This window comes from Bos mutus, chromosome 5 (genome assembly GCF_027580195.1).
Source record: "Bos mutus isolate GX-2022 chromosome 5, NWIPB_WYAK_1.1, whole genome shotgun sequence".
NCBI classification, from domain to species: domain Eukaryota; kingdom Metazoa; phylum Chordata; class Mammalia; order Artiodactyla; family Bovidae; genus Bos; species Bos mutus.
Genome location: NC_091621.1, coordinates 73,980,087 through 74,006,190, shown reverse-complemented (window position 1 = coordinate 74,006,190; position 26,104 = coordinate 73,980,087). Strand labels below are relative to the sequence as shown.

Below are 26,104 nucleotides of genomic sequence, written 5' to 3'. Positions count from 1 at the left end.
TGGCCGCACAGCAGGGCACGCAGGATCTTACTTCCCTGACCAGGGATCAAACCCATGCCCCTTGCAGTGGAAGCTCAGATTCTTAACCACTGGACCACCAGGCAAGGCACCAAACTGCTTGTCTTTATACATTTTTTCCAGACCACAAGTTGTAATCATATTTCTCCAGCAAAGTTGCTATCAAAGTTAACCCTATATTATCTATTTTAAAACACTGACCAATGAAACACATAAGGAAATTTATTCTGAGTCCACATCCTCTCCTCAGTCTCCCTCCCATCCACCCACCCAGCTCCCTTTCAGCCCTTGTCAGCAACATTTTCTCATTAATTCCTAGTATTATTTCCTCACACAATTTCCCTGGAGTCCTGTTCAAAATCTCCTTATTACCTATGTCCTCCCATCTTCTATACCTATATCAACATGGTAGCCACTGGGCACATATGACTCCTGCTGCTGCTGCTGATAAGTCGCTTCAGTCGTGTCTGACTCTGTGCGACCCCAGAGACGGCAGCCCATCGGGCTCCCCTGTCCCTGGGATTCTCCAGGCAAGAACACTGGAGTGGGTTGCCATTTCCTTTTCCAATGCATGAAAGTGAAAAGTGAAAGTGAAGTCGCTCAGTCGTATCCGACTCTTAGTGACCCCATGGACTGCAGCCTACCAGGCTCCTCTGTCCATAAGATTTTCCAGGCAAGAGTACTGGAGTGGGGTGCCATTGCCTTCTCCGCATATGACTCCTGGATTCCTTGAAATGTGACTTGTCCAAACTCCTTTAAGTATAAGACACATACTTTGAATTTCTAATGCATACTTTGCTACACGGTTGAAACAAAAAAATGTAAAATATTAATTAATGATTTTTTATGTTGATTTCATGTGGAAATGACCATATGTTGGGTTAGATAAAATATCCTTTAAAAGTTAGTTTCCCCTGTTCTTTTAATTTTTTAATGTGGCAAATAAAGATTTAGAAATTACCTATATGGCTTGCATTACAGCTTTCTACAAAACTCTTTTGGCTGTACTGCACGGCCTGTGGGATCTTAGTCCCCCACCCAGGGACTGAACCTGCACTCCCTGCATTGGCAGAGCAGTCTTAACCATTGGACCACCAGGGAAGTCCTGTCTTATATCTATCCAGACTGTTCACTTGCTCTGACTCACTGTCCTTATTCCCTTTCCTTCCAGTCCCCATCTCCCAGTCTCACATAGTAGGAGAAGGTGATTTCCTGGTCAGGCTTTGCATCAGCCGGATCGATGTGGTAATCCACCAGCACTTCCTGGGGCCGGCCACATTCCAAGATGCCACTCAGTCGACGGATGCCAAGGAAGCTGCGAGTCGGGTTGTAGAAGGGCTGCAGGTGCAGGTAGGCATTTTGGTAGTAACGAGGCACTTGCTTTGGATCATGTGTTTCTACCAATTGGAACCTTCCCTGAGAAAGAGAGAGAGAGAAAAAAAAGACCTTTAAAGGCATGTACCCCAACTATATCAACCCGGTAGGGCTGTTGTGATTCTCAAATCTGTTCTCCCTAACAGTGGCGTGTAGATATTTCGCTAGAGGTCCAACCAAGAATGTTTGAGGACTCCATAATAGTGGTGACTTGCAGCAACATTTTGGTATGTCAGGGTATAAAGTAAGGGCTGATATATAGCTGTCAGGTAATAGAAAATTGTCGATAATATACCTTCACACACTGATGCAAAGGAGAGACAAGTTTGACTAAGAGATTAAAGAATGTATCTCAAATCTAAGAAAACTAGATACAGAGGATAATAAGACTGAAAAGCAATCAATCAATATCAGGCTACCCTGGTGGTCCAGTGGTTAAGACTTCATGCTTCCAATGCAGGGGGCATGGGTTTGATCCCCGGTCAGGGAACTAGATCCTACATGCCCAACAGTCACACATACAAAAAAAGACTGAAAATAATCGTTTCTAAGAGGAGTGATTGAGTGATGCCTAGAGTACAGAAATAGGCAAATCAGTCACAACAGAAATAGTACATATTTGCTTATGGGCTATAGTTCTTCCTCCTTCCCCATAGCAACATCCTCTACCAGGGAATCATAGACCCTTTTGGTCTAACTGTGGACCCACCAGGTGACTTGTTTTGGGGAATGGATATTCAAATATGTGAGCTAAGTAGAGGCTCAGAAAAGTCCTTGCATGTCTTTTGCTTTTGCATCTCTTCACTGCCATGAGAATGGGTATGTGCTTAGTCACTCAGTCATGTCCAATTCTTTGAGACCCTGTGGACTGTAGCCCGCCAAGGCTTCTCTGTCCATGGGATTTTTCAGGCAAGAATACTGAAGTGGGATGCTATATCCTCCTCCAGGGGAATCTTCCTGACCCAGAGATCGAACCTACATCCCTGTGTCTTCTGCATTGCAGGTGGACTCTTTACCCACTGAACCATTGGTATACCTGTACTGTCTCCGCAGATCATGAGACTTGTGGAGTACAAGCCTACAGTCACCTGGTCCACAGACATAAGGAACTCCACCAAGATGGGCAGAGACGCCATCAGACTACCCAGATACAAGACCAGTAAATACTTCCTGTTGTGTAACACTGAAGTTCTGTAGTTTGGTTTTTTTTGTTTTGGTTTCTTAGTTCCCAGATCAGGGATTGAACCCGTCACCCTCAGCAGTGAAAGCATGTCCGAACCACGGGATAGCCAGGGAATTACCCTGCAGTTGTTTGTGAAGCAGCAATTGATAAGTGGTACAAATAACCTTTCAAGTTGTGCAAAATCTAGAATTCTCTTTGCTGTTTTTATGAGTAATAAGAAGAAGGAAAGGGGGAGTAAGAGGAAGAAGATGATTCTGAACCATTTTTTCCTCCCTAATCTGATTTCAAATAGAGAACCAGATAGAGAGGCAGTTAAGTTATAAAATGAATTAATAGAAATAGCAATTTTTTTTTTAATCTGAAGGGTCATTTATTTGATGAGAATTTTAAATGGTGGTGTCTAAGAAAAACTTTCTATCGAGGGGAGGGCAGAACTGGTAACTAAGTGGGGTGATGGACTTACCGGGAGGGCAGAGAGAGAAACAAGGACATTCTGAAGTTTTCCTTCAGATGGTCTGTGCTGGAAAGGGGAACTCCCAGTGCTTACCTCCAGAGAAACACTTTTCCCGTTCCAATTAGCCGTGTCTAGATTGAAGGCAGCGAGGCCATTGTTGTCAGTAGTTAGGATCTGGTTGATGTCTCCATTTTCTCCATGAATCACCAGATACACTGAATGATGCTTGAGGAGGGAGCCATCGTGGCCCTTAACTCTTATCTGAGGGGTGAAGGTCATTAGAGTAAGTTTTGGAGTATGTTCAAAATTCTAAGGAGACATTTCAGGAAGAGTCCAGAAGAAGATAAATGTGATGCGAAGAGTCGGAAATGAGGATCTACGAGGAATTGAGAAACATACAGAAGTAGCTTGACCTGGAGCAGAAGTAGACTGGCCACACATAGGATAGACCTAGATATTGTCATGCTGAGTAAAGTAAGTCAGACAGAGAAGGAGAAATATCATATAACATCCCTTATATGTGGACTCTAAAATGAAATGACACAAACGAACTACTTACAAAACAGAGGCTCACAGACTTGGAGGCTCACAGCTTAAGGTTGTGGTGGGGAAGGAATAGTTAGGGAGTTTGGAATGCACATGTACACTCTGCTATATCTAGAATGGATAACCAACAAGAACCTACTGTATAGCACAGAGAACTCTGTTCAATGTTATGTGGCAGCATAATGTAACAGTGGATGGGAAGGGGCTTTGGGGGAAAATGGATACATGTATATGTATGCCTGAGTCCCTTTGCTGTTCACCTGAAATTATCACAACACTTTTAATCAGCTATACCCCAATACAAAATAAAATGCTAAAAAAACAAATGAATGATCAAAAAAGAAGTAGATTTGCCACATGGCTTAGGAAACATCAGATCAGATCAGTCGCTCAGTCGTGTCCGACTCTTTGTGACCCCATGAATCGCAGCACGCCACATCAGGGCCCCTCATTTTCATACCCCACTGCCAAAACTCTGTATATTTTTTTGCTTTCATTTTCCTACAGAGCATCCTCTTCCTCTCCTAAATTGTATAATCCTTAGGCTCTAAGACAGTCTGGATCTACTCTTGGTCTAAAGAACAGATGACCAAGGAATAACAGATCTGAATATGTACAATACTATAGTGTTCAACAATTACTTGGGAAGTGAAGAAGATAAGCTAGAGAGAGGGGTGGAATGCTAGGAATCAGAGAGAAGACACTTCAATTTTTTAAATCTCTAAAGACGATGCTTAAGGAGCCATCAGTGGCTCGCTGTGGCAGGAAGTTTGATATTAACCTTGCCTAGATGCAGAAACTCAGACTTGAGGATCTCACCAGGTAACTTGCAGCTCTAAAATTCAAAGACTGACACAGGAGGAGGTGAACCCCTGGCATTCGGAGGGTCATTGAAGTCACATTAGTATTTTAGGCACATCTCATGTGAGATTAAGGACACACAGTGCCAGGAATTAAGCACATACTCTAGAGCAGGGGTCTCCAACCTCCAGGATCTAACGCCTGCTGATCTGAAGTAGAGCTGATGTACTAATAATAGAAACAAAGTGCACAATAAATGTAATGCACTTGAATCATCCTAAAACCATCCCCCCAACATCTTCCACAAGTGGTCCCTGATGCAAAAAAGGTTGGGGACTGTTGCTCTAGAGGCAGGCTGCCCAGCTCCGACCATAATTACCACTTACGAGCTGTATAACCTTGGGAAAATCACCTAACCTCACTAACCTCTCTGTGTCTCAGCCTTTTTGTCTGTCAAATGGGGCCAATAATAATGTCTAACTCAGGACTGTTGTACAGATTAAAGTGAATACATACAGAGTACTTAGAAAAATGCTAAGTTAATATGTGTTCAGGAAGGAGTTGACAGGGTGGTTAAGCGTTTTTTGTCTGAGCAGAGATGAGTTTCAACATACCTTTCCACTGAAGGGGAAATTGGGGTAATAATAATCATTGGTGTCTTCAAAGGTCATGGATCCCATTTGTGAAGAAATGTATATATCCCGAGTGGTGTTGGCCTCCACTCCTGCAGAGGGAAACCAGGTGTATGATGATCTAAATACCTAACATCCTCATCTTCATGTTTAACATAAGACTACCTGAAAGGATGGTGCCACAGGAAGTGAGAAGATGACTATCATTCTGACCAAAGATCTAAACCAACTCCTCCTTCCCAAACTTTTGGGGAAGTAGGGAATGGATAGCAGATGAAATCTGACATTTCCCATTGACTGTGAACTTAGAACGGAGTCCCTTCTAAGCACTGATGAAGGCGAGTCTTGAGTCGTCTGAGTTGTTGTTGTTGTTCAGTCACTAAATCATGTCCGACTCTTTGCGACCCCATAGACTGCAGCATGCCAAGCTTCCCTGTCCTTCACTAACTCCGGGAGTTTGCTCAAACTCATGTCCATTGAGTAAGTGATGCCATCCAACCATCTCATCCTGTCAACCCCCTTCTCCTCCTGCCCTCAATCTTTCCCAGCATCAGGGGCTTTTCCAATGAGTTGGTTCTTTGAATCAGGTGGCAAAAGTATTGCAGCTTCAGCATCAGTCCTTTCAATGAATATTCAAGGTTGATTTTCTTTAGGATCGACTAGTTTGATCTCCTTGCAGTCCAAGGGACTCTCAAGAGTCTTCTCCAGCACCACCATTTGAAATCATCAATTCTTTGGCACTCAGCCTTCTTTATGGTCCAACTCTCACATCTATACATGACTACTGGAAAAATCATAGCTTTGATTATACAAGGTCTCTCTCTTGGAGAACTCTTTTCCTTTCCCTTTTCTTAATGAACCGAGGAGCATCCCACTTACCTGTCCCTTCCTCCACCACAGTAGCCATGATATTGATGTCTTGTCTGTAAAAATACCCAGTGAGGTTGAACATGGACATGGCCACAGAAGTTGAAATGCATCCTGCTTTGTCAATCTAGTGAGGCAATCAGAGAGAGAGAGGGGGGAAGAAAGAGGGTGAATAACCTAAACTCTACTTCTTTTTAAATTTATTTATTTACTTGGCTGCACTGGCCTTAGGTGTGACATAGGAGATCTTTCATTGCAGCGCACAGGCTATCTGTTGTGATTATACAGGCTCCAGGGCACACGGGCTCTCTAGTTGTGGTGCAGGGTTTCAATAGTTACGGCTCCCAGGCTTAGTTGCTGAGCAGCATGTGGAATCTTTAGTTCCCTGATCAGGGATTGAACCCACATACTCTGCATTGGAAGGCAAATTCTTAACCACTGGACCACCAGGGAAGACCCTAATCTCTACTTCTAACTCATGATGTCCTGTAGAAGAAAATTATTTCTTATCTCTATACTTCAGTTTCTCAATTTTTTTTGTGTGTGTGCCACATGGCTTATGGGATCTTAGTTCCCCAGCCAGAAATTGAACCTGGGCCTTTGGCAATGAAAGCATGGAGTTCTAACCACTGGACCACCAGGAAATTCCCAGTTTCTCCATCTTTAAGATAGAAAAGTATTCCATAACATGAAGCATACACCCATACATGACTTGGAAGTTCCAAGATATGAGAAGGAGAAAACAACCACCTTCAGAACAGGAAAATTGTATCTTCCAAGGGTTTAGGTTAATCTCTTGATCCCAAGGCAGATTCTAAAAGAGCTTTATCTTTGGGGGGATAAAAAGACTTCTGTGTTCTTTAGAAATGAGGTACTAATCACGTGAAATTATTTCTACTCTGGGTGTTTTTAACCACTTTTCTATATTGGTGCTTACTTACTCTTTAGGACATAAGAATAAGGTTCCTTTCCTACATCCTGTTTTACTCACCTGTCCAGAGACTTTCTTGCATCTGTCAGGTATATGTTCCCGTTCTGAATCCAGATACAGGTAAGTATATGGCTTTTGACACACTGATACATGCGCTACTCCTTGCATGGGCTTTCCATAGGTGTACCTAACCCAGAAAAGCATGAGGAATCAGAAAGGGGCAAGTCCAGCTGTGATCCAGGCCCTCAACCCCTAAACACTTTTCCTTTCTTCCGCATGCCCATCTCTGAAAGCGCTTTGACAGACCCACTTTTCTCCAGCTCTCATTCACATCTCTGCTTTACTCATAGCTTTAGAGTATTGCCATTGCACAATAAATACCACCCAAAGGACAACAGTGTCTTTCTTTTTCCTTACTCCTACTTCCCATGGGATTCAATACTGTGCTCTGCACAAAGTAGACTCTAAACCAATAATGCCAGCTGAGAAAGCAGAGGAAAGTAAGCACAAAAATGCAATTAGATAATGTGTCCCTGGGATTTCCCTGGTGGTTCAATGGTTAAGACTTCACTTTCCAATGCAGAGGATGTGGGTTAAATCCCTGGTCCAGGAACTAGGATCCCACATGCTTCATGGCCAAAAAACCAAAACATAAAATAGAAGCAATATCGTAACAAATGTCAATAAAGACTTTTTAAAAAATGGTCCACATAAAAAACAATTTTTCTAAAAAGTGTGTTTTTGCAGAACTTGTGACTCTGAGCCACATAAAACATCACAAGATTTAACCACTATCTCCACAATCCTCTCCTCATAACACTCGATCACAACATCTTTCAATATAGCTTTCATCCTCAATGGATCCAGAGCTTTATTCTTACCTACAACAAACTTTCACTAAGAAAGAGTCTTCTGCCACTGATAACTCTTTGGGTTCCACCACTTCCACTTTAAACTTAGGCAGCACTGGAAAGAGTGGAAAGAGAGATGGAAAATGAAGAGGAAGAAAGTTTGACTACACAGGTAGTGAACAGAGGGGTATAAAACAGTGATAATAATTATCTAATTAAATTGCTCAATCACGTTCAACTCTTTGCAGCCCCGTGAACTGTAGATTTCTCTGTCCTTGGAATTTTCCAGGCGAGAATATACTGGAGTGGGGTGCCATTTCCTACTTCAGGAGATCTTCCTGATCCAGAGTTGGAACCCAGGACTTCTGTATTGGTAGGAGGATTCTTTACGACTAGGGCCACCTCGGAAGCCCAGCTAATTAAATTAACAGGGCATTATTAAGGTAAAATCCTCCCAAAGTTATTGATTTAGCACCAAAATGAATAAATAATTCCTTTTTTTTTTTTAAGTAAGAATTAGATTTATTTAAAAAGAAACACATACCACAGACAGAATGTGAGCCATCTCAGAAGGGGAGAGGCATGAAAATATGGGATGGTTAGTTTGTATGGGCTGGGTAATTTCATAGACTGGGCTTCCCTGGCGGCTCAGCAGTAAAGAATCCACCTACCAATGCAGGAGATACTGGTTTGATCCCTTGGTCAGGAGGATCCCCTGGAGAAAGAAATGGCAACCCACTCCAGTATTCTTACCTGGGAAATCCCACCAACAGAGGAGCTTGGAGGGCTACAGCCCATGGGGTCACCAAATAGTTGGACGTGACTTAGCAACTAAACAACAGCAAAAATTTCATAGGCTAATGAGCAGGAAGAGTAATCCAACTATTTTGGGGAAGAGATGGAGATTGCAGGCTGGTTCACAGCCCACTTTCTTATCTCTGATGGTCAGCCTGGGAACTGTCATGGCGCTAGTGGGTGTGTCGCTTAGCTTATGCTAATGTGTTACAATGAGTGTATCTTGTTGTTGTTGTTCAGTCACCAAGTCATGTCTGACTCTTTGCAGCCCCATGGACTGCAGTACGCCAGGCTTCCCTGTCCCTCATCTCCCAGAGTTTGCCCAAGCTCATGTCCATTGGATTGGTGATGAGGCTCCACTGGAAGTAAACTCTTCTGCCATCTTTGACCTAGTTCCATAGTAAGTTTCACTTGACCTTTGCTGGTTTTTACACAAGATCATGTCCAACACTCTGACCTACTAATTCTCCCACCTACCATATTCTTCCACACTGAAGGTCCCGAAGGTCTTGCCATCAGCCACGGCCACACTGTAGGTGCCCAGCGTTGCCTCTGGTGCCAGCTGGAAGGACAGGTCTACGATGCCTTGCTTGGGCACCACGTTCAGCCACTGTGCAATCCTATTGTTGTTTGGATCCTGTGCCCAAGAAAAAGAAATCTCATGACATGCCTGCCTCTTTGATTCCCACCCTGTGCTGCAGAAAGCAGGTAAAGAAGCAAAAAGCGAGTAAAGAATCCCACCCACTGTTCATAGCCCCTGTGGTCTGCATCCAGGAAGAAAAGAACCCTTGGTGGTTTCAAATAGTTTGACTAGGTTCTTTAAAATGTTATCCAGTTTCACAATGTTATCCAGGATAACATTGTTTATGTAAGATGTTCTTTACAAAGAATGCTAATTCTTGGTCCCTTAAGACAGGTAACTCTGAAAGACTGACTGTAAGATACCTGAAAGAGAGCTAATTTGATGGAAAAATGGAGGGGGTATTGTGGGGAATTCTTGCCTCTTTCTTAACACTTCTCACAGGTATCCTTGTCATGTTCAGTGGCTGTCTGTGATATTAGCCATCCCAAAGACTAAGAGGAGTACAGAACCAAGCTCTGCTGGATTGACACAGCACAGAGAAGTTGCAGGAATCAGAATAGGGAGGTTTGTCACTATAGAGGTTGCTGTCCTTATTTACAGAGGTTGAGGGGCGGGGTGGGCAGAGGCAGGAGAACATGCACAGCTTAGGTGGAATCGGGGCGCTTGGGGCCAGTGCAAAGTCTCAGGCTCTGGGCCAAGATCCCACAGTTGTTGCCGGCTTTGGGGCTTAGCACCAACCACCTTCTCCATAGAGGACAGCAAAAAAGAAAGAAACTTCTACTTACCTGCAGTTCCACAATGGAGTACTGAAAAGGAAAACCAGATGATAAGGGTTAAAGCAGAGCTAGCAATAAGGGTAGGCTTGCTGAAAGCAAAAAGTTCACAAAGGCTTCTCTCTTTCTCTGTTGCCTACCCCTTCCTTTCTAAATGGCTCTTTCGTGCCTTGGTAAGAGTAACAACAGGGCAAAGGCTTACTGGTTAGGAGAGGAGAAAGAAGAGCTTTCCTGAAGGGATTGCCAGTCTCCAAAAACTTTGAAGAAATGGAACTTCTGACCCTCAGCATCCTTCAATGCTCTGTGACTGAGTTTTTTCACAACAAGTCCTAAAAGAAAGTATTAGTATCTGGTAGTGGTGGTGGTTGTTCAGTCACTAACTTGTGTCCGACTCTTTGTGACCCCATGGACTGCAGCACATGAGGCTCCCTCATCCTTCACTGTCTCCTGGAGTTTGCTCAAATTCATGTCCATCAAATCATGGCGATGCTATCCACCATCTCATTCTCTGGAGACTCCCTCATATTTGAACCTCTTCTTGGGAGCCAACTATCTCCTAGCCTCCTCCTCTACTTTCTGAACACCAGTGGGCAAGAATCTTACTTTCATGCAATGCAAAATAATTTATTTTAAAAAAATGTTTGAAATAGCTCAATCAAAGGATCATGTGTCATTTCCTCAAGGAAATGGACACGAAAACCACTAGGTTTAATTGGAGAATGAGTCCTTGTGCTAGGTGTCAAAGTGTCACCTCAAATTACTCGTTAATTTAAAAAAAAAAGGACACACCTTAACACTGGAGAAATTAGTCTGCCATCACCCTAACTAAGTAATCAAACTCACTATCACTAATAATGGGACAAGCTGACATTATGTACCTCCTGAAGAGATATATTTGAGGTTCCCAACATTACCTATCTTTATAACCAAATATTTTAACCAAAAGTTTAGTTTAAACCTAATTAAGACTTCAGAACTGCCTTCAGAAGATAAAAGAACAAGTTATATTACACAGTAAGAAATAACCAGGCAAATCAAGACTATTGGATATTCCATAAGACAACTACGCTACTATGCTAAGTTGCTTCAGTTGTATTCAACTCTGTGAGACGCTATGGACCATAGCCCGCCAGGCTCCTCTGTCCATGGGATTCTCCAGGCAAGAATACTGGAGTGGGTAGCCATTCCTTTCTGCAGGGGATCTTCCCAACCCAGGAATCAACCTGCATCTCTTTTGCCTACTACATTGACAGGTGGGTTTTTTTTTTTTTTTTAACCACTAGCGTCACCTGGGAAGCCCTGCCACCTAGGCTTCCTCAAAAGTAAATATCATATTCCATAATGGGAACATTCTATACGTCATCTAGCCTGACATCATCGCTCTCCCTCTCAAAAAAGTCAAACTAATAAGAAAATAAGGGGGATTAGTTTAGAATATGAGAACATTTTTAAATGTAACAACCAAATATAATGCATGAATCTGATCAGAGCTTAGTTTGGGGGAAAAAAATGTGTTAGTTGGAAAACACAAATTAATATTATATGAAATATTAAATAATTTTGTTAATTTCCTCAGGTGTTATAATAATATTTTCTTTAAGATATTCTTTTTAAAAGATACAGGCACCTAAAGAAAGCAAACATTAACAGACATAAAGGGAGAAATTAACAGTAACACAATAATAGTGGGGGACTTTAACACCCCATGTACATCAGAGGACAAGGCATTCAGAGAGAAACTCAGTAAGTAAACAACGGCCTTTGGCAATTTATTAGGCCAAATGAACATTCTATATAATATAGAGTATTTCATCCCAAACCAGAATATTCATTCTTTTCAAGTGCAAATGGAATATTGTAACATGATAGACACATGATGGAATACAAAAAGAGTCAGTAAACTTAAGAAAACTGAAATCATATCAAGAATCTTATTCAACCATAACACTATGAGACTAAAAATCAACTACAAAAAAAAAAAAAAACCACATCGAGTCTAACCAATATGTTACTAAACAATTGAACTGAAATCATAAAACTTCTAGAAGAAAATACAAGCAGTAAATTCTTTGACATTGGTCTTGGTAATATTTTATTGGAGATGTCTCCTCAGGTAAGGGGAACACAAGCAAAATTTTTTAAATGTGACTACTCATCACAAGGAAAAAACATTGTCTTCTATTTCTTTAATTTTGTATCTATATAAGATGAGTGTTGTTTAGTGACTAAGTCATGTCCAACTCTTTCGCAACCCCATGGACTATAGCCTGCCTGGCTCTTTGGTCCACGGGATTTTCCAGGCAAGAATACTGGAGTGGGTTGCCACTCCCTCCTCCAAAGGATCTTCCTGACCCAGGCATCAAACCTGTGACTCCTACATAGCAGGCAGGTTCTCATATGAGATGACAGATGTTCACTAGACTTACTATGGTCATTGTTTCATGATGTATATAAGTCAGATCATTGTGCTGTACACCTTAAGCTTATACATTGCTGTACGTCAATTACATCTCAATAAGACTGGAAGGAAAAAAGTTATCTCAGTAACAGCTCTTTTCTTGGTGAACCCAGCCTTCAGCTCAAAAGAATCCACATGCCCAAGTGGTACATTTGGGGCTGGGGGGTATGGTGGGGGGACATTCTGCCCCTCTTCCTAAAGATAAAAATAGGACATGCACAAACCTGGCTATATACATGATAAGAAGGCAAGTGTCATCGAGATTACTGCCATTGCTATAAATCCTAGGGGGTGAAAAAACAGTTCCTTCGAGAACAAAATCACTTTTTAAAGACTCAAGAAGCAGCTTTGGACACCAGTAAGTGTTCAACCAGAAAGGTAGCATTTTCATTGGAAGCTACCTGAAGTTTCTGAATAATTAGGTAAGCAACAAAGCTAGATACAATCAGTTACTAGCATGTATACTTTTGTTGCTTGAGGGTGAAATATTGAACTCTGTAAACTCAGTTTTTGTAACTCCCCTTCTTTTTTTTTTAAAAAAAGTTATTTGTCTGTGCCGTGTCTTAGTTATAGCATGTGGGAATCTTTAGCTATAGCATGTGGGATCTATAACTACAGCATTCAAACTCTTAGTTGCCACATGTGGGATCTAGTTCCCTGACCAGGGATTGAACCTAGGCCCCCTGCATTGGAACCGTGAAGTCTGAGCCACTGAACCACCAGGGGAGTCCTACCACTCCATTTCTTAGTAAAACACTTTTAGTTAATTGCATGTTTCATTTGGAGTTCCAAATTCAGTGTTTCAGATTTTCAGGGCTCCAAGTTACAACTTGGAGCGGGGGCTGACTAGAGAAATGGTATGTGGAAAAAAGAGTAATTTGACAACAGAAAGAGAGCACAGAAGTACAGAAATCAGAGTACTTATAGTTCAGCACAATTTGAACAGAGGCAAGACAATGTAAGAGGGGTAGCTAATGAGATCAACATCCAGGGGGCAGTAGAGTCTAAAATAACTCTAGCTGTGGCCACACTTTGACCCTTTCGTCTGGTTGGTGACGGACAGGGAAGCCTGGCATGCTGCAGTCCATGAGGTTGCAAAGAGTCAGACACAACTAATCAACTGAACTGAACTGACCCTCATCCCAGCTCTAGAATAAAAACTTCCAAGATGCTCAGTGGTAAAGAATCCACGCCAAACAGAATATTGGGATTCATCCTTGTGTCGGGAAGATCCCCTGGAGAAGGAAATGGCAACCCACTCCAGTATTCTTGCCTAGGGAATCCCATGGACAGAGGAGCCTGGTGGGCTACAGTCCATGGGATCACAAAGAGTCGGACATGACTGAACGACTAAACAACAACTTAATATTATACCAAAGTGATAAGGAAAGAATACAGGCGATAGGAAGGAGAAACTAAAAAACCAATTCTAAATCAGGAAAGAAAGTAGTAGTTGGAGGAGGCTACTGATCAACAATAAACTTATAGCTTCCCTGTACATCAGGAAAGGAAACAGCAGTCTGGGAACATAGAGATGGAAATATAAGCAATGCTTTCTCCATGACTATCTTTAAATTTTTCATTTGAACACATGGGCTGTGACTGAAGGAGAAAGAAGGCAGCTGGGGGTGTCTGAGAGGTATTGGGTTGGGCCAAAAGTTCGTAAGATGGCATGTAAAATCCGAACGAACTTTTGGGCCAACCCAGTATTTCAAACATGTGTAGAAATGACACAAGTGCTAAGTTCAGAGCAAACCAAATCATATGACTTGTGATTCTAGTGATCCAATTGTTCGAGGAAAATTTAAGTATTCGCCAAATGTTACCGCAGTTTTACCTTTGGCACAGAACGTTGCCTTAAGAAAATTGTCTATGCTATAAATTACCTTGCCTCGTAGTAAAAAAAAAAAAAAAAAGAAGAAGAAGAAAAAAAAAAGATCCTTATTTCTTCCTTTTGTTAAAAGTATTCCTGAATTACTTCTTTGTATTTGAACTGCAGAGCCACTAGGTGTCACTCCTGGAGGGAACGTCTTAACGTTTGAAAAAGCTCTTAACAGAGGCAAATGGAACCATCTCTTAAGAATGTTAACCTAATTGATGCTTTCAGATGTCAAACCTGAGAGCAAGATGCCGCTGCCTGCTTTCAGGCAGATGGGGGCTGGGAGATTTGGACTAGCTCCCTGACTGTAGAACCCACAAGTGTTCTGCTTCTAAAGGGCCTCCTCCCCTGGAAGGAGTCTCTCCTCCCTCGTGCTCCAGTCTGCCCTCCTGCGTTCCCTTCCCAGGTCCTTCTTCCCAGAGAAACTCTTACCTGGTCGTTCACTGGAACAAAGGCGCTGGTGAGGGTGACAATACGGAAATGCACTAGAAGGAAATGGGCGTCATTAGCAAAAGAGCTTTCCACCCCCCACCTCAGAATCTTTCTTTTTTCCACCTTTTTGCTTCCTCACACATACTTCTGAGTCAGCAAAATCCTACCGGGTTTTACTTTTGAAATAAAACCGAGTCTGAGAGACAGCTAACACCCCAACAGTCACGGCTCCTGACTTTGAAAGTTCAGGATGGAATCTGCTTCAAAGAAGAGGGAGCAAATATAAATCCTAGGGCTTGGGCCAAATGCCCTTGATTGTTTTCTGATTCTTACACAGGCAGCTTGCTATGAGACCAAGCGATCCAGTTACACCCACCAAATTCCTTTCCAGGAGAAATCTGTATTTTGTTTTACTTATTTACTGGGAATTTTTTGGCCATGCAGTGGGTCTTGTAGGATCTTAGTTCTCCAGCCAGGGATTGAACCTGGACCCACCGTAGTGAGAATGCAGAGTCTTAACCACTAGACTGCCAGGGAATTCCCTGTATTTTGTTTTACACACACACACAGTAGCAGCTCCACCCACTACTCTTGCTTGTACAGCACTGCCTGCATGCAGCATCTATAACCGTTTATCCCTCCAGGCTTCCTCCATCCCTCCATCTCTTTCCTTGGTCCATGGGGCTACCACCAATCTGCAAAGCCCCTCTAAGAATGTGTGAAGATACTCCCTGGCTTTTGTCTCATCCCACCTGTGTGCCTCTTACCTTCCTGCCCTGGGCTGTAGATAGGTTTGTCAGTTTGTATAAAGATGCCATTCTGCTGCCTCTGAATCAGAACCTTTTTCTTCTCCTCAAAGTAGACATTATGTCCAATTCCTCTCACCCGGACGGTGGCTACTTCTTCTGTGCCACCAGAAGGAAGTGGTACCTGGCCAAGACAGGGGAGAGCTCTGGAGAGGAGCAGGAGACTGGGGGTGTGGTGGGGGAAGGACAGAACCAGCTAGTCTTAACTCAAGAGAGAGAGAGTAAAAGGAAAGGAATGAGTTGATGGAGGTGGCAAGGTTGGAGCCATGAAAAAGTTGCCAGAAGTCTGATATTAAAACTCCAAGTAAAAATCTTAATTTATCTACTTAAAAAAATAATTGTAATATTTAGTGGAACTCTATGTAACTTTGTTCTGTATTTTCCAAGTCACCTGTAAATGTGTTATCATACATTTCTGTAATTTAAAAAAAATTTTTTTTTAAAGAAAGAAAAAAAGTTTCCAGAGAATAATATCAGAAGTTATGGCCAGGAATTGAAGTTGATGAGAGATGAGTTTAGAAGCCATGGCAAAAAGTAAGATAACAAAAAACATACTTAAAGACAAATTATAGTGCATCCAGGGAGGAGAATAGGAAAACTGAGGACGAGAGTTGGGCTAGGCCTGTACTTACCAAAAAGGACGAGCAGTGTAAGTGTCTCGTCTTTAGTCCAAACTGTTGCAGCAATGTGTGAGTCTTGCCCTTGGTCTCCAGAGTAACAGTGAATTTTACATTTTCGTACCCAGGACTCAGATCCAAGCAAACCCTCTGAGTAGAGGGGAACTTAAGAAGGGCTGGCAATGCCACCAGATAGTTTCTACTAAAGAAAGGGAAAAAGTGTTGGTCACTAACTGTCTCTCTGGCTCTTTGCAACCCCATGACTGTAGCCCACCAGGCTCCTCTGTCCATGGGATTCTCCAGGAAAGAATACTGGAGTGGGTAGCCATGCCCTTCTCCAGGGGATCCTCCCGACCCAGGGATCGTACGTAGGTTTCCTGCGTTGCAGGTGGATTCTTTACCATCTAAGCTATCAGAACTACACTTCTACTAAAGAAGCAAAAGGATTTCAGGGGAGTAATGACTCATCTATTCAATGAAAAATTAATTAATCCTTCTCCTGAGTACTCAGCATGTAGCAATGAATTAAAGAGACAAAGTACCTGCCATTATGACCCTTATTTTCTATAAGGGAGAAGGAGAAAAATAACAAATAACTCAGCCTTATACTCACACCCTTCCCCCCGCCCCTACCATAGGCCACCATGGAGAACCTAGGCCCAGGGTACCAAGGAGAAGTAAGTTCCATTTGGGATCTGCAAGCAGATCAAACCAGTCAATCCTAAAGGAAGTCAATCTTAAAAGAAATCAATCCAGAATATTCATTGGAAGGACTGATGCTGAAGCTGAAGCTCCAATATTTTGGCCAACTGATGCAAAGAGCCAACCCAATGGAAAAGACCCTGATGTTGGGAAAGATTGAGGGCAGGAAGAGGAGAGGTTGAGATGGTTGGATGGCATCACCAACTCAACAGACATGAGTTTGAGCAAGTTCCAGGAGATGGTGAAGGACAGGGAGGCCTGGAGTGCTGCAGTCCATGGGGTCACAAAGAGTCGGACATGACTGAGTGACTCACACTTTCCCTTTTCAGACATAAAGAAAGAGCAACAAGAACTGAACAACCAGAACAACAGAGATCAGGGCAGTGGGAGGCTACTATATTTTGATATTATCATATTTTTTAAAGTTTCTTCTTGGCATCTTAGCTTTTCTCTCTGGGTAAAGGAGAAATAAAACCAAAGAAAGAAAAAGATGACAGGGCATTAAAATAAACCAAAAGTTATCTCCTGCCCACTGTAGTTATGTCTTAGAAAGATGGACGAAGACACCACCTGCCCTAAATCAACCCTGACACACCAAGCACTTACGGGAGAAATTTTCCTGCCGAGGCTGGCAACAGGGCTAATATTCCTAGAAGGAGCTGAGCCCACATCTTTGTGGGTGACAGAGTCCTTAGGAGCAGGAGCCAGAGGTCGGCTCACCCCCTGTAGCATATATATGCTACCCCCCAGGTAGGATGTGGAGCAATGAGGATGCCACAGCCAATCACCTTTTGGGGCCTCGGGCAGAGGTGGTATACCAGGGTAGGGCTTCTATTCACGTCTTAAAATTTATTTCTCCCTGAAACATTCATACTGGCTCAGCCAGTTTCAAAAACCTGTTTAGGGGAAAAACCAGGGTTGATGTATTCACAGCGGTAAACCTCTCAGAACACATTTGAGGTCCTTCCCTTTCCTTCTGATTTCTTTCCAAATTCCCATTCACATTTGATCTTTTTTTTTTCCTGTTCTTATTATTCTATTAAGACGTATTTGGAAACACAGGAGCAGTATCAATTCAAAGCAGTAGGCGTTTACCTAATGGTGGATTTTTTTTTTAATACTATTCATGATTATCATGACTGTATGAAAATAGGAAACTATATCCACCATAGAGAAAATATAAACTGGACAATCTTTCAGAGAGCAATTTCACAATACTGGTCAAGAGCCTCACTGATTTGCATATTCTTTGACCCAATGACTCTTATTCTCGGAACATATTTTTATGGGAAACTAGAGCAGGCACGTATGCAGAAAATATATCCACTGAGTTTCTTCCCAGTGCTCTTTACAATGGCAAGACTTGAAAGCCACCTAAAGTATAAATTAGTTAGGATACTTTCTAACACAAGTGACCAACCTGAATCAAGCCTACTTAAACAAAAAAGAGTTTTTAATAATTGGGGAGAATAAGACATAAAAAAAGGGTTTTCCTGGTGGTTCAGATGGTAAAGAATCTGCCTGCAATGAGGGGGACACAGGTTCAATCCTGGGATTGGGAATATTCCTGGGAGAAGGGAATGGCTACCCACTCCAGTATTCTTGCCTGGAAAAATCCATGGACAGAGTAGCCTGGCAAGCTATGGTCCATTGGGTCACCAAGAGTTAGACATGACTGAGAAACTCACACTTACACTTTTCAGACATAAAGAAAGAATGAGAACTTGCCTGGTGGTCAAATGGCTAAGACTCCATGCTCCCAATGCACAGGGCCAGGTTCAATCTCTGCTCAGGGAATTAGATCCCAGATGCAGTAACTAAAGATCTTGCAAGCAGTAGTTCAGTTCAGTTCAGTTCAGTTTAGTCGCTCAGTCGTGTCCAACTCTGTGACCCCATAGACTGCAGCACGTCAGGCCTCTGCTGCTGCTCCTGCTGCTAAGTCGCTTCAGTCTTGTCCAACTCTGTGCGACCCCATAGACGGCAGCCCACCAGGCTCCCCTGTCCCTGGGATTCTCCAGGCAAGAATACTGGAGTGGGTTGCCATTTCCTCCTCCAATGCATGAAACTGAAAAGTGAAAGTGAAGTTGCTCAGTCGTGTGCGACCTCTATCCATCACCAACTCCCAGAGTTTACTCAAATTCATGTCCACTGAGTCGGAGATGCCATCCAACCATCTCATACTCTGTTGTCTCTTTCTCCTCCTGCCTTCAATCTTTCCAAGCATCAGAGTCTTTTCAAATAAATCAGTTTTTCACATCAGGTGGCCAAAGTATGGGAGTTTTCAGCTTCAACATCAGTCCTTCCAATGAATATTCAGGACTGATTTCCTTTAGGATGGACTTGTTGGATCTCCTTGCAGTCCAAGGGACTCTCAAGAGTCGTCTCCAATGCCACAGTTCAAAAGCATCAATTCTTCGGCTCTCAACTTTCTTTATAGTCCAACCTGCAAGCAGTAATAAAGATCAAAGATCCTGAGCAACTAAGACCCAGAAAAATAAACAAATAAAAGAAAGAACTGAACCAGAGAAACTCTGAAAACTTTATGGCCTGGGATTGGAGCCTCAATGCTGCCAGGATTCATTTCCCCCACCCCCAATTTTTCCATCTTATTTGCTCATCTCCTGCCACACAGAGGATTTCCTTTAAGTGATGAGGAAGATGGCAACTGCATGTCCTCAATCCATATTCCTTCAGCTCTAGGATTTTAGTGGACAAAAATTTTCATCTAAGTTATATAAATTTCTAAAGAAAGATTTTGTTCCTTGAGTTTCACACACTCATTTCTGAATCAACTATTGTAGCCAGGATACTATGATAGGGCTTCCCAAGTGGCACTAATAGTAAAGAATATGGCTGCAATGCAGGAGACGTAGGCTCAGTATCTGGGTCAGGAAGATCCCCTGGAGAAGGGAATGGCTACCCACCCAAGTATTCTTGCCTGGAGAATTCCATGGACAGAGGAGCCTGGTGGGCTTCAGTCCATGGGGTTGCAAAAGAGTCAGACACAACTGAACTTACTTACTTGCTTACTTATACCATGATAGGGAGTTCTTGGGTCATTCTGAGACCAGCATTATGGCTTACTGTGATTGATAGCCCCATCGAACCACATGGACTTTGAGAGGAGAAACTCTCTAAAGAAAGAAGAGGGTTGGGGTAAAGATGCTGGGGGAAAAAATATGAAGTCTATTATAATGCCCAATAATATGAGTTTGGTTGAAAACATTGCCATAGTAATATAAATTAATACAGTTCAGCTATTTAAAATAATGCTTTTGTGACAAAGAGAATCATTTGTAATATTAATTGAAGGGGTGAGGGGAGGAAATAACAAGACAATTAATTTTTAGAAATTTCCACTTCCTCTATGGTTGCAAAAATGCCAGTGATGAAAAGCAAGACAAACTGCAAGATCACAGCTTCTCTTGAACCAAAAAGTTGAATCAGAGAGCTGAGTCAGAGTTACATCAACTAAACAGCCTGAAACCTAAGGAGGCACAGTTCCTCCAGAGCAAAGATGGGATGTTTCATCTGTGTCAGTACATGGGAAGGACTGGAGCCATCATAGAAGCAGTAAGAATAATACAGCTAAACGTTTTTATTTTCATTTTATGTATTTATTTATTTTTGGCTGCTCTGGGCCTTCATTGCTGTGCATGTAATCTGGTCTAGTTCTAGTGATTGGGAGCCATTCTTTGGTGCAGTGCCTGGCTTCTCATGGCTTTGCCCTCCCTTGCTGGAGAGCATGGACTCCAAGACGTGAGGGCTTCAGTAGTTGGGCATCCGGTTTAGTATGTCTGCAGCATGTGGAATCTTCCTGGACCAGAAACTGAACCCATGTCCCCTGCACTGGCAGCCAGATTTTGGACCAGCTGAAGTTTTGTAATAAACTGTCCCTGGTAGCTCAGTTGGTAAAGAATCCTTCTGCAATTCAGGAGACCCTGGTTTGATTCCTAGGTCAGGAAGATCTACTGGAGAAGGGATAGGCTACTCACTCCAGTATTCTTGGGCTTCCCTTGTGGCTCAGCTGGTAAAGAATCTGTGTGCAATGCAGGAGACCTGGGTTCAATTCCTGGGTTGGGAAGATCCCCTGGAGAAGGAAAAGGCTACCTACTCCAGTATTCTGGCCTGGAGAATTCCATGGATTGTGTAGTCCATGGGGTCGCAGAGAGTCGGACACAACTGAGTGACTTTTCACTCACTCACTCACTCACATTAACTATTAAAGGCCTATGTGGGCTTGAGTGTCATCTCCCTGATCACAGAACATGGCAAGAGTGAACATCGACATTTTAGGAATCAGAGAACTAAAATGGACTGGAATGGGTGAATTTAACTCAGATGACCATTACATCTACTACTGTGGGCAAGAATCCCTTAGAAGAAATGGAGTAGCCATCATAGTAAATAAAAGAGTCCGAAATGCAGTATATGGATGCAATCTCAAAAACGACAGAATGAGCTCTGTTCATTTCCAAGGCAAACCATTCAAAATCACGGTGATTCAAGCCTATGCCCCAACCAGTAACGCTGAAGAAGCTGAAGTTGAACGGTTCTATGAAGACCTACAAGACCTTTTAGAACCCAAAAAAGATGTCCTTTTCTTTATAGGGGACTGGAATGCAAAAGTAGGAAGTCAAGAAACACCTGGAGTAACAGGCAAATTTGGCCTTGGAGTACAGAATGAAGCAGAGCAAAGGCTAATAGAATTTTGCCAAGAGAACATACTGGTCATAGCAAACACCTTCTTTCAACAACACAAGAGAAGACTCTACACATGGACATCACCAGATGGTCAAAACTAAAATCAGATTGATTATATTCTTTGCAGCCAAAGACGGAGAAGCTCTATACAGGCAGCAAAAACAAGACCAGGAGCTGACTGTGGCTCAGACCATGAACTCCTTATTGCCAAATTCAGACTTAAATTGAAGAAAGTAGGGAAAACCACTAGACCATTCAGGTATGACCTAAATCAAATCCCTTATAATTATACAGTGGAAATGAGGAACAGATTCAAGGGATTAGATCTGATAGACAGAGTGCCTGAAGAACTATGGATGGAGGTTTGTGACACTGTACAGGTGGCAGGGATCAAGACCATCCCCAAGAAAAAGAAATGCAAAAGGGCAAAATGGTTGTCTGAGGAGGTCTTACAAATAGCTATGAAAAGAAGAGAAGTGAAAAGCAAAGGAGAAAAGGAAAGATATACCCCTTTGAATGCAGAGTTCCAAAGAATAGCAAGGAGAGATAAGAAAGCCTTCTTCAGTGATCAGTGCAAAGAAATAGAGGAAAACAATAGAATGGGAAAGACTAGAGATCTCTTCAAGAAAATTAGATACCAAGGGAGCATTTTAAGCAAAAATGGGTACAATAAAGGACAAAAATTGTATGAACCTAACAGAAGCAAAAGATGTTAAGATGTGGCAAAAATACACACAAGAACTACACAAAAAAAATCTTCATGACCCAGATAACCATGATGGTGTGATCACTCACATGGAGCCAGACATCCTGGAATGCAAAGTCAAGTGGGCCTTAGAAAGCATCACTATGAACAAAGCTAGTGGAGGTGATGGAATTCCAGTTGAGCTATTTCAAATCCTGAAAGATGATGCTGTGAAAGTGCTGCACTCAATATGCCAGCAAATTTGGAAAACTCAGCAGTGGCCACAGGACTGGAAAAGGTCAGTTTTCATTCCAATCCCAAAGAAAGGCAATGCCAAAGAATGCTCAAACTACCGCACAATTGCACTCATCTCACACACTAGTAAAGTAATGCTCAAAATTCTCCAAGCCAGGCTTCAGCAGTACATGAATCATGAACTTCCAGATGTTCAAGCCAGATTTAGAAAAGGAACCAGAGATCAAATTGCCAACATCCGCTCGATCATCGAAAAATCAAGAGAGTTCCAGAAAAACATCTACTTCTGCTTTATTGACTGTGCCAAAGCCTTTGACTGTGTGGATCATAATAAACTGTGGAAAATGCTGAAAGAGATGGGAATACCAGACCACCTGACCTGCCTCTTGAGAAACCTATATGCAGGGCAGGAAGCAACAGTTAGAATTGGACATGGAACAACAGACTCATTCCAAATCAGAAAAGGATCTGTGATATCTAGTAATAGATCAAAAGGATGTAAAAATAAACTAAAAAAGTAAGATTATAATTGAAATTTAAAACAATACTACAAGAAAATTAAGTAAATACAATTTGTAATAATGAAATTAGAGGAATTCTTGCCTTCCAAATTCCAGAAATTCAGTATTTACATTTTAATTATATTATAATACATGGTGAGTATATACTTAGGCCTGGGCTATAGACCATCTTTGATTCAAATCATCCCATTTACCAGCTGTGTAGTCTTTGGCAATTTACTTCTCTTCTGTGTTGCTTTGATTCCTTAACGGTGAAATAAGGATAGCAGTAATACACACTTTGTAGTACTGTTGTGAGGATTACATGCATTAATAAATGAAAGCATATAGAACAGTGTTCGGCATTTAGTAAACACTATGCCAAAACCTTTGACTGTGTGGATCACAATACACTGTGGAAAATCCTGAGAGAGATGGGAATACCATACCACCTGACCTGCCTCTTGAGAAACCTATATGCAGGTCAGGAAGCAGCAGTTAGAACTGGACATGGAACAACAGACTGGTTCCAAATAGGAAAAGGAGTATGCCAAGGCTGTATATTGTCACCCTGCTTATTTAACTTACATGCAGAGTACATCATGAGAAATGCTGGGCTGGAAGAAGCACAACCTGGAATCAAGATTGCCGGGAGAAATATCAATAAGCTCAGATATGCAGATGATAACACCACCCTTATGGCAAAAAGTGAAGAACTAAAGAGCCTCTTGATGAAAGTGAAAGAGGAGAGTGAAAAAGTTGGCTTAAAATTCAGCATTCAGAAAACTAAAATCATGGCATCTGGTCCCATCACTTCACAGCAAATAGATGGAGAAACAGTGGAAACAGTGACAGACTTTAATTTGGAGGGCTCCAAAATCACTGCAGATGGTGACTACAGCCATGAAGTTAAGAGATGCTTGCTTCTTGGAAGAAAAGCTATAACCAACCTAGATAGCATATTGAAAAGCAGAGACATTACTTTGCCAACAAAGGTCCGTTTAATTAAAGCTATAGTTTTTCCAGTAGTCATGTACAGATGTGAGAGTTGGACTATAAAGAAAGCTGAGCACTGAAGAATTGATGCTTTTGAACTGTGCTGTTGGAGAAGACTCTTGAGAGTCCCTTGGACTGCAAGGAGATCCAACAAGAAAGGAAATCAGTCCTGAATATTCATTGGAAGGACTGATGTTGAAGCTGAAACTCCCATACTTTGGCCACCTGATGCAAAGAACTGATCATTTGAAAAGACCCTGATGCTGGGAAAGACTGAATTGGGGAGGAGAAGGGGACGAAAGAGGATGAGATGGTTGGATGGCATCACCGATTCAATGGACATGAGTTTGAGTAAACTCTGGGAATTGGTGATGGACAGGGAGGCCTGGCGTGCTGCAGTCCATGGGTCCCAAAGAGTCAGACACGACTAAGTGACTGAACTGAACTGAACTGTGGGCTTGAGTAACTCCCAAGAAAATTCTCTGTGTGCCAAAGAAGGAAGGGAACTTGTAATTACTCACAGATTCTTTCCCCAGACTTTGACCAGGTGCTCACAAGAAACACTAAGTGAGGATGACAGAGTAAAGTAAGGCTCACTGAGTAGTATAGGCATAGAGGACAACATTATTTATCCCCGCCTGAAAGGGCCAGCTCCCCTTACTCCTCTCTCAAAAGTCTTAAGCCTCTGAGGAGGAACAGCAAAAAGCCACTGTTGCCAACAGAAGGAATAAGGGGGGAAAAAAATCTACCCTGGGGAGGGAAAAGAAACAGTTCTCAGTGGAGAGTTCTGTGCCAGTGTTTTCATTCATTATGCATGTATGTATATATGTATGTTATTCATTTTTGGCTACACTGGGTCTTCATTGCCCCATGCGGGTTTTCTCTAGTTGTGGCAAGCAAGGGCTCATTGTGGTGACTTCTCTCGTTGCAGAGCTCATGTTCCAGGGCACCCAGGCTTCAGTGGTCGTGGCACACAGGCCCAGTTGCTCTGAGGCACATAGCATGTTACTTTCCAGATCATGGATCGAATGCTGTTTGCCCCTGCATTGGCAAGCAGATTCTTAACCACTGGACCACCAGGGAAGTCCTGCCAGTGCTTTTAGAGATCTCCTAAAACCAAAGGAGGGGCAAGAAAATCCTTCCCACACAAGACCTGCCACAGACAGAAAGCAGAGGTAGGCAGGAATGCTGAGAAACCTCATTGTCCAGGGCCCGGGTATACAAAAGCTATCTAAGCACCAAGTAATGAGTAGTAGCATCCGCCACTGGCAGAGGAGCAAGAACAAGGAGAGAATTCTGTATAAGCCTACAAGGCGTATAAAGAATGTTGAGAATTGAGGGTGGAGAACAAACATTGAGAAATCTTCCCATCATTTCAGACCCCACCCTAAGCCTAAGACACCATAAGAGGAATTTGAAAATTACGGTGCCCTAGAAGTAATCTTGGCAATAGCAAAACCTAATTCCACCTCACCTTTTAACTAGATGGTTCCATCCACCAAGCTAAACTGCCTGGGAAGAGGCACAAATAGTATTTACCTAAATCTCTCCTATTCTACACAAGATGTCTGGCATTCAATCAAGAGTTATATGATCTGGACTTCCTTGATGGTCCAGGAGTTAATACTCTGTGCTCCTAATGCACAGGACCTGGGTTCGATCCCTGCTCAGGGAACTAAATTCCACGTACCACAACTAAGACCTGGCCAACTAAGACCTGGTCAAACAAATAAATAAAAATAATAAATATTTTTAAAAATTATACAATCTATCAAAAGAAGAAGAACAAAGAAGACAAACCCCCTGCCTTCTAAATACAAAACAATTGACAGAACCAGGTTCAGAGGTGATCTGTGTGTTAGTAATATCAAAGAGGGAAGTTAAAATGGCTAGGAGAAATTTCATAAAAGATCTAATGATAAGGACTTCCTGGTGGTCCAGTGGCTAGGACTCTGAGCTCCCAACACAAGAGAACTGGGTTCCATCGCTGGTCAGGGGACTGGATCCCACGTGCCACACTAAGATCCAGTGCAGCCAAAAAAATAAGTAATTTTTAAAAAGATCTAATGATAAAGGTGGACAGCATCTATGAACAGATAGGGGATTCTAAAAGAAAGACATAAGTGATAAAAGATAAAAATACTGAAAATAAAAACTATGGTATCAGAGATGAGCAACTCCTCTTAATGGCTCATTAGTAAACCTGCCAGAGCTGAGGAAATAATAAATCAATTTCTACTCTTGAAATGAGTCAATAGGAAT

At 42.3% G+C, this 26,104-nt stretch overlaps 1 protein-coding gene across 1 annotated transcript in view; it reads right to left on the bottom strand.

Moving 5' to 3' along the window:
• The window catches only part of A2ML1 (alpha-2-macroglobulin like 1), a 49,448-nt gene extending 32,075 nt beyond the window's left edge, over positions 1-17,373 (bottom strand). Inside the window, 12 exon segments of the mRNA XM_070370131.1 lie at positions 1,210-1,434; positions 3,123-3,290; positions 4,991-5,100; positions 5,888-6,002; positions 6,867-6,993; positions 7,688-7,772; positions 8,930-9,089; positions 9,821-9,841; positions 14,578-14,630; positions 15,345-15,507; positions 16,016-16,202; positions 17,309-17,373. Coding sequence (XP_070226232.1) covers positions 1,210-1,434; positions 3,123-3,290; positions 4,991-5,100; positions 5,888-6,002; positions 6,867-6,993; positions 7,688-7,772; positions 8,930-9,089; positions 9,821-9,841; positions 14,578-14,630; positions 15,345-15,507; positions 16,016-16,202; positions 17,309-17,373 — 1,479 coding nt within the window.
• Between the last annotated feature and the right edge of the window lie 8,731 nt (positions 17,374-26,104).